The sequence below is a fragment of the Schistocerca gregaria genome, chromosome 10, assembly GCF_023897955.1.
Source record: "Schistocerca gregaria isolate iqSchGreg1 chromosome 10, iqSchGreg1.2, whole genome shotgun sequence".
Taxonomy (NCBI): domain Eukaryota; kingdom Metazoa; phylum Arthropoda; class Insecta; order Orthoptera; family Acrididae; genus Schistocerca; species Schistocerca gregaria.
Window position 1 is genome coordinate 139,673,740 of NC_064929.1, and position 13,303 is coordinate 139,687,042.

General features: G+C 43.4%; 1 protein-coding gene across 1 annotated transcript in view; it reads left to right on the top strand.

Moving 5' to 3' along the window:
* The first annotated feature begins 723 nt into the window (after positions 1-723).
* The window catches only part of LOC126293285 (proliferation-associated protein 2G4), a 57,594-nt gene continuing 45,014 nt past the window's right edge, over positions 724-13,303 (top strand). Inside the window, exons 1-5 of the mRNA XM_049986405.1 lie at positions 724-1,246; positions 1,505-1,604; positions 2,129-2,257; positions 2,361-2,466; positions 2,944-3,106. Coding sequence (XP_049842362.1) covers positions 1,211-1,246; positions 1,505-1,604; positions 2,129-2,257; positions 2,361-2,466; positions 2,944-3,106 — 534 coding nt within the window. The 5' untranslated portion in view covers positions 724-1,210. The remainder of the gene's footprint in view (positions 1,247-1,504; positions 1,605-2,128; positions 2,258-2,360; positions 2,467-2,943; positions 3,107-13,303) is intronic.

Below are 13,303 nucleotides of genomic sequence, written 5' to 3' on the forward strand. Positions count from 1 at the left end.
TATAGCCTCAACCAGGTTCTTCAGCCAAAGTATACCTTTGACAGTGTGTTTAGCAATATTTGTCCTCTTTTCTCAGAGTTAATTAGTAGGAGAACAAAAATAGGATTTGCTTATTTGACCGTCGGTGAGCCTTGCTACGACCTTGAATAATTTATCACTTTATATGTGAAATGTCCCGCTTACTTCAAATTAATTAAGATTCTAATTTAATGATTTCAATCTTCGAATCACCTTGAAAATCACGTTCAAGTTTCAAGGCAATTGATGTTAGTAGCAATGCATCACCTTCTTTGTCACCTACAACTTCCAGCGAAAATATTTTCCCCATATCTCATCTCTATCACATTTGTGTGTAATGACGACCTCTATACAGAGAAATTTCTCTTCTGGTGAATGAATAAATATATAAATCACAAACGGTATTATAAGATTACATTTTGGATCCATCGTTGTTTCTTAAACCCACAAGTACCTTGGCTAACACACACACTTTTGTGTGCTAAGTGAATGATATTTTCTCATAGTATGATGATGTCTTAAAAACTATTTATAAAGGATACGTTGTAATCGAATTTTCTCAGGAATAGATACGTTGTAAAGGAGTATGGTTTCTCTATTTGCATCACAACTTTACATCATCTATACACAATGGACTGCAATGTCACAGAGCAAAGAGATAGTCCCTATCTCTCTTTCACAGAGAATAAATTTAAATTATTCAGCAGTAAATATAATAAAATATTTTCAAAATAAGTAGTTTTTTTATGTCTTAACGTAATACAATACAATGAGGCTAGCATCTCAATTTGCGCTGTGATGGTAAAATTAATAGGTAACTTATTTTAAGTGAAAAGGAGCGGGATACAGTTTTCATATGCTATCACGACCGGTAAGCAGCTGATGAGGTTACAGTTGATCGGACAATTTTTTTTTATGAAAGTTACTGTGAGGTTAAATGATTCATTAAATATCTTCATAAGTTACTTGTATGTTCGTTACGTTCTCACTGCAAAACCAACCTGAAGTGTGATTTCCGTTTAAACGACTGTATTACCTCCATGCATTTGTGTGTACGGATCGCCAGTATTTTGTCTTGGTTTCTGGTAATTGAATAACATACTCTCAAGAAAGAGAGCAAAGTGTGACTTCATACCAAATTTTTTGAGGCTTCCCTACAGAAGACAACAGTGTAGCTCTGTCTGCAACGAAAATGCGTCCCAAACAGCTTTCAGATGCTCCTTTTATTGTAAGTAACCTCTTATAAACCAAACCTAAAATTATTGTAGCCGTATGTATCAACATATTATTTTGTACCTAAACTTACGAGCCAAGCTTGCAGTGTTAACGCTGGTGTTTACGTGCCAGTTGAACACTGATAAAATTAATTTCGTTGCAGGCATCGTGGCAGATAGATGTAAACAAACTTATATCTCTAATTTGTATTGTCTTTGTTTTTCGTTTCATTTACATCGACTTCCCGCTTCTGCGTCACGTGACCTTATAGTACGAAGAAGACATGGCCGACAAAGAAGATGTCGCGGAAAAGACTATCGCGGAGGATTTGGTTGTCACCAAATATAAAATGGCTGGTGACATCGTTAACAGTGAGTACATTTGTGTGAACGATGGAAAATTGCCTCACTGTGAATTTGGAATGTTTATAGTGTCCTTTGTGGGTATAGTCTGAAGAAGAAAACGTCGGCCCATATGGGATGCTTGCGTTTGGCTGCTTGCTGCCATGTGGGCAGAGCTTATTTAATAGCTAGTGTGAGTTTAACGAGGATGATCCTTGTCCGGTTTGGTCTTTCTTCTCTTTCACTGTGATGGCTTTACGTACATTCGTCGATATGTGAATGTTTTGTTACATAAACAGCACATGTAACGCTTGGTCACCCATTACACCGCTACAGAATTCAGCTCAGTTAAATGTCTTGTGCAATCGGTACTGGCCATAGACTGAAGCTTTAATTAATTGTAAAGTATTTTAACTAGACACAAGACATTTACTTAGAATTCGCATGTACTGGGTAACTTAGAGTGCGTTTTTGTTTTCGAAGCAAGTTCTGACACCATTGATTTCTTTGCTCGCAATATTTGTGTGATTAGCATGTATTTCGATCTCTTGTAGGGGTCCTGAGGCAAGTTATTGATAGATGTGTTGCTGGTGCGTCTGTCAGAGAAATATGCGAGTTTGGGGACACACTTATTTTGGATGAAACAAGCAAAGTTTTCAAGAAAGAAAAGGAACTTAAGAAAGGTATTGTTTAGTTTATGGTATCGTCTAAACACGGTTTGCTTGATCTTGAGTATAAGATGGAATCTCAGGTTAACAGTATAAATTATATTTTCTCTCTTTCCAGGAATAGCATTCCCCACAAGTGTGTCTGTGAATAACTGTATTTGCCATTTTTCCCCCTCTCACGGTGAACCTGATGTTGAACTGAAGAATGATGACATGGTTAAAGTGTGAGTTACTTGGTTATTCTTAATATATTTAAATGCTCTGAGGAAAATTATTTTCTATACTGCCACATTTTTAAAGTAGTGTATCTCTGTGAAGGAGTCACTCACATGTGTTTTATGTTAACTACAGTTTGTATTTCAAAGTTCAAGTAGGCTAATACTGTTGCAAGTCTTAATGTTGATGCTAACTGTGGGGAAAAATGTAACAATGAGGCAAGTGTATTCGAATCTTATGTTTTGCAGAGGAGAACATAGCATTTAAATGTCACTCTGACTAAATTAGATACAGGTGGTTTTATAGAATTCATCTGATATTCATACATATAGAAAAAACATAATTAAAATTTAGTTGAGAACTTTAAATAGGACTATTTAGTTTTTTCCCGTGTGAGGGGGGGGGGTATTAAATGACTGTAAAGTATTTTCATGTAAGTTTGATTCTTATTTTTATACACTGATTTTTGTAATTTTATTTAATAGTGATCTGGGTGCCCATGTTGACGGCTTTATTGCCGTTGTTGCCCACACGGTAGTAGTTGGTGCGAATCGCAATAATAAGGTGAAAGGTCGCAAAGCAGATGTAGTGTTGGCAGCTCATTATGCATCACAGGCAGCTCTGAGGCTTTTGAAACCAGGAAATGAGGTAATTTTTAAAAATCTGTGTGTGCCTTGTTTAAGTTTACTCTTTTAAAGCATATCTTGTCAGCCAAAGTTATAAAAGCCTGAAAGTTATTTCTAGCAATACTAGACATGTTGTTGTTGTTCATGGGGAGGAATTTTTGATACTGGCCCTTGGCTTTGACCACTGATGTACAAAATGTCTGTGAAGCTTATTGAGGAACATGGCAGCTACACCTGCATATCAGTGGTGATTTTTTTCTAACAGGTTAAGCAATCACAACCATGTTTTTTGCTTTCACGTTCAGTGACTTTGACAACCTTCAACCAGACTGTCGTGTGCTAACCTAACCTAGACCTTGGGCTGAGCTAGAGATCAGTCTGTCATCACAACTATGCTTTTCACTTTCACTTCATTTGGATTTTGTGTCGTAGCAGCCATTGATGTCACTGGTCAAAACAGACGACTATCATCAAATATTCCTCCGTCTCTCAAGTGTATTGTTGTGTGTTTTTTCCTGTTGCTGAACGTAATTGATGATTTCCGAAGATTTCTGGAACACGAGAGATGTAAAATCTAAAATTACTGTTCTTTGGGTGTTTTTAAGAAGCTATACCGGGAAATACGGAGGCGTCAGATTCCACTCGTCTTCTTTGACCCAGAAATGACCATCCACCACGACTCCAATATGTGGCCTATGATGTCATTACCTAAACGTAACACAAAAATACATCGAAACACCTTCCCCACACGCACGCGCGCACACACACACACACACACACACACACACACACACACACACACACACACACACACACACGCGCGCGCGCGCGCATTCCGCAAAAAACCTAATCAAACTAACGGGACAAACATGGGAAATGGGGGTTTTTGGGTGGGGACAAACTAAATATAAACAAATTTAGATGCACAGCACTATACCAAATCACACAAAACTACAGAAAAACCGACACTGCAAAACTCTCCAAATTCGACTGAACACAATATCCTCTGGACTGTCACTTCCGTTGTCTTATGTAGTTCAACAGCAGCTCCCAATATCAGAACACCCAAAGCCACAACCACTCATTGGAATCTAACACTTCCATTGACCTATATAGGTCAACAACAGATCCTGTTACCAGAACACCCACAGCCACAAACACACTTCAAAATCAAACACTTCCCTTCACCTAGATACATCAACAACGGCTCCTGAAATCAAAACACCCACAACTACAGCCACACCTTGGAATCAAACAGTTCCCTTCACCTACATAAGTCAACAGTGGCTCCCAGGACGAAAACACCCACAGATACGGCCACACATTGGAGTCTATAACTTCCCTTCAACTACATACCTACAAACTGATACACAATACCAAATCACCAATACCCCAGACAACACAACGCAGAACCAGCCCCCAGCAACACACATCAAATACACTGAAAAAAAGGAAAATAAGAACTTACCACAACAAAGTTCCGGTGCTGCAACCTAGGTCAGCCACCACAATTGCACAAAGGCGCCACGCACACACGCGTGCACACACACGCGCGCGCGCACACACACACGCACACGGGCTCTATAAACTCTTCGCGCGAGCGCAGAGAGAACACGCTCGCCCATCACTCCAGAATAAAATACTCATAAACAAAAATACAGGAATCTGCATCTCACACTACAAATAAACAAAAACTACAACAAAATAGATGCTCCACAACTACCTCACAAACACTACCAACATCTAACCCCCTCCCAGCTCCAGCCACCCCTCCACACAGACCAACTTAACTAACCACCTTTGGCCTGTATGTCTCACTGATAGCCCTTAAAAATAGTCCTCAGGGGGCTCTCTTCTGCCAACAGAACTCATCTAAATGAGACTGAAGGTTAGGAGAGCGCCTCTTCCCCCTCCCAAGAACTGACTTAACACCACCACCCACCCCCCCCCCCCCCCCCCCCATCACCCCTCTATGGTATTTGTACAAGCCCCTGTCTCAATTTTTAAACTCTAAACTATGGTTCACTACTAAATGACTGTACCCCCTATAAGAAGAAAAAGCATCAGAAACTACAGTTGAACCTGGTTCTATAAACTCCTCGATTAGCCCTACTAATTCCCTCTTAGTTCGCCTCTCCAAAACCCTAAAAACGCGTACCGAACACCAACCCCCCTGATACAACTGCCTCGCACACCCAGACAGCAACCACATACTTTCCTCTCCCATACTTGCTTTTCCCAAACTGTGACTCACCCAACTACACCACCACACCAGGCCCATCCAACTTATCTCTGTACTTAATAAACTCCGAACACACTTCACGACAAAACGAAAACCAGTCAAGCACACTGCTCTCACTCGCACCAGTCTCGTGCACATAAAAACTGAGATGATTTATAACAAAAGTAGTACATCAATAACACAATCTCGAGCATGGCCAACATAGACTTCTCGGACCGTGACATACGGAGTGCCATAGGTTATTCCTACGGCACCGCCACATATAACCGTACCTGATCCGAGATGCCGGAACTTTTGCCAATTTCATGTCGTGACTACAAACAGCACACTTCATTACCTCCACTGACAAGCCAAACAGGTGCAGAAACTTAATCGGCTCCATCGGACTTGCCCCATCTCAGAATGCAAATGCACACAATTTTGTCAGGCGTATCCCTAACTAACAGCAGCAGCAACAAATTAATTTACTCAAATTAACACATGACCTACAGCAAACAGCACAACAACTTTCACACAACAAACACTAAATCAGTTAACTCACTGAAAAAATTATTCTCTATATACATCCAAAACCAGAACCACCCAGAACAAGCAGTAACGCCAAACTGGACTCAATACACCACACAACATGAAACCCCTAAACACACCACGAATAGCAACACAACACCTACAAACACGCCACACTTACAAACCAGACAATGCCCTGTCATGACATCACACACAACAGCCTTGCATCACAGGTCAAAGCTGACGGGTGGGGTCGGACGCTTCCGTCGACCCACTATACTGCACTCATACTTCCACACAGAGAAGAAAATGGTGTTGATTGAGAGCCGATTGCCGCTTTTGGATGTTACTAACTTTCTGAAGTACTGGGTCACTAACCAGACAGTAGCCAACTGTCAGAAGTAGCCAAAAGATTTTTCTCACACTAATACTCTCTCAAAATTGTTACTTTGTCTAGTGGTTTCGCGTTTGTTGAGTGGGTCATTCAATTTGTATCTTGAATAGCTTGCTTTAGCAAAAATTATTCTGGCTTTTTAAAATTTGTCATTATATTCCATTTCCTTGTTCTAAGGGAAGTTCTTGCATTATGTTTATTATTTGTAAGGCCACAGTTACGATTTGCAGTATTTGAGGTATTCAAGGGATGAACAGTAAAACTATATAGCAGACAGTTCGCAAGTATAAGTACAGAATACAGTCTGACGACGAGATCTGTGCCAATTTAGAACACTGGTGTGTTCATTTCTTCCAGTGCATTTACAGGAGACCTAAAGAAAATACGGCTGCCTTCATCTTGCTCTTTTAGGGTGATTCATTACCTGAAAAGGTCAAGGTGATGGTTTGCCGCTGTGGCATTAAACCAGACATTCCTCCTCCCCCCCCTCCCCCCAATCTCCCTCCCACCCCCTGTGGTGCCTTAAGTGCTGGAAATTTGGGCACGTCCTCCCACTGAGGTTCCAGCACCACATGTTGAGACTGCTGACATTCACGGCATCCGAATACTCCATGTGCGCTCCTCCCACTTGTATCAACTGCGGGGACCACCATGCCCCCTGCTCGTCAGACTGTGCAGTACTCCAAAAGGAGCAGAAAATCGTACAAGACCCTGGGCTGGTTGACTTACTAATAGGCTAAACGTAAACTTGAATGATTACACACCATTAGATTGATGTGCTCGTATACTGGAGCTACTTCAACATCGCTGTCACAAGTGCCAGTAATTCCACACACTGTGCCACAAACAGTGGGCTCTCCGGGCCACTAGAATACCTCTGTCACTTTGGTGGTAGGGGGACAAATCTTCTGTTGCTCCCAAAGCACCTACTTCTGGAGCAATACCACCCCCACTCCCCAAACGCAGGGGACATCGATCCCCTCCCCCCCCAGCCGGAGAAGCAACAGTCTCCTCCTGCTCCTCTCATGCGGAAGGGGTCGCTTGGGAATCTCTCTTCCAAGGTCTCCACTAATGCAACAGGGGACACTCGCCAGAGGCTAAAGCAGCACAAGCTGCTGGACAAAGAGCTTCAGTCTTCCTGCATGCCTAAAGCTACTTTGGAGACGTCCTCTCAGCAAACTCCTGAAGAGAAGTTAGAGGGCAAGCAAATCAAGAAGAGGACTGCTAAGAAACAGCATCTTGTGGCCCCAACACCACCACTCCCTACCAGTTTGGCATCTGAGGATGAGGTGTATATTTTAGTGTCCCCTGAGGACATGGATCTCTCTGTTGCCTCATCTGCAGTGGATACAAATACTCAACTGGTGGCAGCAGGTGATGCTGAGGCATAGAATACCTCCTTGGGCAGTACATGCCTTCCCTGATTCCAGAAAGCATCACCGTCCAGAGAAACTGGTGGTTTTTTCTACCACCTGGCTGAGTTACGTCAACTTTCAAGCGTTAAACCCGCTTTTTGCGTTGTCCTTCAGGAAACTTGGTTTTCTCCACTGTGGACCCCTGCCCTTCGTGCCTATCAGGGGTACTACAAAAACTGTCCTGCCTGTGACAGACAATCAGGTGGGGATTGAATCTTCGGCCTGACCTCTGTTTATAGTGAACCTGTGCCCCTTCAAACACCTTTAGAAGCTGTGGTTGTCAGGGTGAGGACACCACAGGAAATTACTGTCAATAACTTCTACCTACCCCCAGATGGTGATGCACAGCCTCATTTATTGGCTGCACTCATTTCGCAACTCTCCCACCTTTTCTCCTTCTGGATGATTCTAATGCCCATAATTCTTTGTGGGGTTGCACCAAGGTTACTAGCCACAGGAAAGGTGTTGAGGACTTACTAACTCAACTTGATCTTTGCCTCCTAAATTCAGGTGCCCCCATGCATTTTAGTGTAGCACATGGCAACTATTCAGCCATGAATCTCTTGGTTTGCAGTCCTGGCTTTCTCCCATCTATCCACTGGAGAGCACATGACGACTTGCGTAGTCGTGACCACATTCCACTCTTCGTGTCCCTACCCCAGCATTCCTCATCTCGATGCTTGCACAGGTGGGTTTTTCCCCAAGGCTAACTGGGACTCTTTCTTATCCGCTACCAATGTTAAGTATCCATTGCGTGCCACCATCGATGAAGCGATCCATGTCGTCACTAACACCATTGTTGCCGCAGCTGAATCAACAGTCCCTTGTTCCTCAGGTTGTCCGTGACAGAAGTCGGAGCCTTGGCGGTCACCAGAAATTGTTGCGGCTATTGGAGACCGTAGGTGGGCCCTACAGCGTCGTAAGTGCCACCCCTCCCTGGAGAACCTCATTGTCTTCAAACAGCTCTGTGCCGAAGTTCGCCTTCCCATCAAACGAAGGAAGCAGGAGTGTTGGGAAAGCTATGTTTCCACCATTGCAACACGAATCTCCCCCTCCCAGGTTTGGACCAAGCTATCCGGACTCTGCAGGTGTACCTGGAATTTCCACAAATGGAACTGTATCTCCCGTTCCAGAGGTAATTGCAGAGCATCTTGCTGAGCATTATGCTCGCATCTGTGTCTGAGAATTACCACCCCATCTTTCACCTCCTCAGAGGGTGGAACAGCAGCAGCTATCTTTTGCTCCATGCCACCCTGAGCTGTAATGTTCCCCTTAGTGAGTGGGAATTTCTACGTGCCCTTGCTGACTGTTGTGACATCCCCCGTCCCAGACCGCATCCATAGTTAAATGCTGAAACATCTGACAGCGGATTCCCAACACTTCTGGAGCGATGGCTAATTCCTGTCACAATGGTGGGAAACTGGAGCGATGGCTAATTCCTGTCACAATGGTGGGAAACTATCAGTATTCCAGTGCTAAAGCCTGGGAAGAACCCACTAGATATTGATAGCTGTTGTCTCATCAGCCTCACCAATGTTCTGTGGAAGCTGCTGATGAGCTGGCGGTTATGTTGGCTCCGTGAGTCTCGGGGCCTCCGCCGCAGGGTGGTTTTCGCCAGACGCTCCACTATCAACAAGTTGGTGTACCTGCAGTCTGCCATTCATTTGGCCTTCTCCTGGCGACATGTTATTGCCATCTTTTTTGACCTCAAAAAGGCCTACGATACCACCTGGCAACAGCACATCCTTGCTACTCTGCATGAGTGGGGTCTCCGGGTCCCTCTCCAGTTTTTTAAAAAATACACAACTGTTTGTCATGCCGCAGTTTCAGAGTTTGCGTCGGTGTTTCCCGCAGTGCACTCCATATACAAGAGAATGAAATCTCGCAGGGCTCTGTCGTGAGTGTCCCACTCTTTTTTTAATTGCTGTCAATGGGCTTGCGTTAGCAGTAGGACCGTCAGTATCTCTCCTCCTATACACTGATATTTTTTGTATTTCTTTCTGCTCCTCTTCTGTTGCACGGAGCTATACAGAAGATGCAGTAATGGGCCCTCAGTCACAGCTTTCAGTTTTCAGCTGCCAAAACTTGTCACGCACTTCTGTCATCATCGTACTGTTCACCCCCGTGCAGAATTTTACCTTGATGATCAACTACTAGGTGTAGTGGAGACTTGCTACTTTTTGGGACTGGTCTTTGACACCCGGTTAACTTGGTTTCCCCATCTTCGTCAGCTTAAGAACAAGTACTAGCGGCACCTTAATCTTATGATGCCTGAGCCACACCGAGAGGGGTGCTGATTGTCCTACTCTGCTGCAGTTGTACCAAGCCCTCGTACAGTCCCATTTTGATTATGGGAGGATGGTGTGTGTGGTTCAGCATTGCCCTCTGCCCTGGGTGTGCTGGACCCTATCTGACACTGTGGTGTTCGCCTCGTGATTGGAGCCTTCCGATCGAGCCCCGTGAACAGACTCCTTGCGGCTCTTGTGGCAACTATTGTTCTCAAATTATACCGCCCTTATACTTAGTTCATCTAGCCATCCAAATTACCATCTCCTTTTCCCTGAAATGGCAAAAAATCTCCCGCAACGGTGAACCAGAACTGGGAATCACTTCACTGTCCATGTCTGATCACTTGACGCTTTCCCCTTACCACCTTTCTTGCGGATCCACTTCTGTACACCTCAATGGTCTATACCTCAGCTGTGGCTTTGGCTGGACCTGTTGCAAGGCTCCAAAGGCTCAGTTCCACCTGAGGCCCTCCACTGGCAATTTCTCTCTCTGCTCAGCGAGTTTCAGGGCTCAGAAATAATCTGCACGGATGGATCAATGGTCGACAGTGTTGTTGGCTACGCTTATGTTAGCCATACTGACAGCGCTCCTTGCCGGATGGCTGCAGCATTTTCACTGCAGAGTTGGTTGCCATCTGCTGTTCTCTTGTTGATCATACCCTCTCATGTTCGCCATCTGTAGTGATTCCTTAAGCAACCTAGAAGCTCTCGACCAGTGCTTCCCTAGACATCCTGTGGTACTGACAATCCAGGACCCTTTATGCCCTCTGCAACAGTGGACGCTGTGACCTTCATTTGGACCCTAGGACATGTCGGGGTACCAGGCAATGAACTTGCTGACCACCTGGCCAAACAGGCCACCAGTAAACCATCCCTGGAGAATAGCCTGCCGGAGACTGATTTGCAATCGCTCTTCCGTTGCAAAGTTCTCGCAGTCTGGGATACTGAATGGCTCACCCCGTATACACCAACTGTATACTATTAAGGAGACAATGAATGTGTGGCAGTCATCCATGCGAGCAGCTCGCAGGGAATCTATTGTCTTTTGCAGGCTCCACATCTGCCATATGTCACTAACACATGGTTACCTCCTCTGTCGTGAGGACCCACCTCGGTGTCGCTGTGACTTCCACATGACTGTCGTCCACATCTTGCTGGACTGTCCAGTTTTAGCTGGTGCACAGTGGACTTTTAACGTTCCCAGGATCCTATCTATGGTGTTGGGCAACAATGCCTCAACGGCAGATTTAATTTTATGTTTTATTCATGAGGGGGCTTATTATCGTGCCATGTAAGTGTGGTCATCAGGCCTTCTTTCCAAGGCCTCCACCCTCCCTCCATTTTAACTCTGTCACCATTTGTTTGGCTTGGTGTCCGTCTTTTTCCTACATGTATTCGTCTTGCCTTGTCTTTTTGGGGTGGATATTTTAGCGTGTTGCAGAGTGGCTGTTTCATACTTTTTTATTCTAGTGATCAGCCAGCCAAGAACATCTCTATGTTTTTAATACCTTCCTCTACTTTTCCTTGTGGTGTAAGTTTTTCCCATTATTTGTTCGTTCCTTTTGTTTTCTCTTTAAGTGTGGTTCCCCATTCTTTTTCCCATTTTACTTTCCCAAACATACTTTGGGTGGTGGTCTACCTTGAGCCTTATTTGCCTGAGGAAAAAGAGATTGATGACCCTGTTGTTTGGTCCCTTTATAAGCCAAACCAACCAACCAACCTACCTAAGTACAGAAACTGGCATATATGGCATGTCAGCTTCAGAAACGTGGAGCTGCTCACGTTACTTTCCTCACTCAAAGCACGTCACAAAAATGTTACTGTTTAGTTGAACAATGTTTAACGTCCCAAAAATCAGTTAATTCTAAACACAGGAAAATTATTGAGCATGCTGAAGAAATTAAATGTAAATGGTTAAGTGACATAGTAACACACAAACTGCGCAATGAAAAGCAAGGCCTTCTTTTCGCATACCTTGAAATTCAATGTAAAGTCTCCTGATATTTTCATACAATAAACTGCAAACATGCAATTTAAGCCATAAGTTATGCTCGTACTTATCTAAAAAGGAACTAGGCCCTCACAGTTTTCTGCCTGAACAAGAAAGTTTTATAATAATTCTTTTGTCCAGTATGCTCAGTGGAACATGTACTCTGAAAAATAATTCAGAAGAGATCATTCTTGCTAAATGGTGCAATGCATATCTCGTCCCTCCACATTTTTCTCTGTATTCTGTGTGAAACCTTCAGTACTCCAGCTATTGCTTACGTGTGGAGTGGTGGTTTTTAATAATTTATAACAAGTAACCTTTAGTACATTGTTTCACAGTATGTAGGATGATTTTGATTGGTCCTCATTCAGATCAATGACACTCTCACTTTTACATCGTTTTCTGTTCACTAGTCGTATTTCTGTAATTAGTTTTCCTCCTAGCTGATACGAACTGTTAGTTGTCCCCAGAGCACACATATAACAGTAGAAGGAAGGCCTATCTCCATGTGTGTGTGAAGCCGAAATCTGAAATGAATCTCACTGTCTTCGTATAACCTGTGGGGATACACATGATACAGAAGTCAGATGTTCTTTCTGACGTCATATTGGAGCTACCAGTGTCTTCTTGCAGTGCAGACTGTTACCATCCCAAGAACTTGCCTTCTTTGACCACGTCATAGGGGACAACAAAATCAAGTGAACTGCAAAAACTTACTACCTTTGTTCATGGTTTGCACGCAGACTTACAGGTCGTTTACATCTAGTGAGTTGATGTTCTTGTTGATAATATCAACAGTGTATTAAAGAAATCTCTTCCTTCAGTATATTACGAGGTGATATTGTCTTAATTAAAGCAGTCAAGTCCTACATACCCTTTACTTTAAAGCCATATAAGGGCCTGAACATAGTACACTATTTAAAGTTTCTCCAGGACTGACTGCCATTGACTGAATAGGGATTACATGAAAACTTGGAAAAGCAATGGGTCTACTGCGTATGTTGAGGTTCACCAGAGAACAAGGTTGACACCAAAGTGTTCATCCTAGTTATGGGTTTTGCTTCCTAATAGAATCGTGGTCTACCTTTGTGATGTAAAGCCATATTTCCCACCTGTGATTGTGGTGCCTAAATGGTAATTACTCTACTACTATACTCTAGACAGGTTATCAGCAGTACTTTGAGTACCTAATCAATGCCTACCCTCTACATCAACCTTTTATAGTAGCACAAGTAAATTAGCTCATGGGGGACAGGCCATTACCTCATGTGATTCCTACAAAACCTTCTTGAGAGTCTTGACTCCCACATATAGCCAGAGAAGCAGCATCATTTTCTGATATCTTTTGGTAACAGGACTCTCCACAGGAATGCACAGACCAGT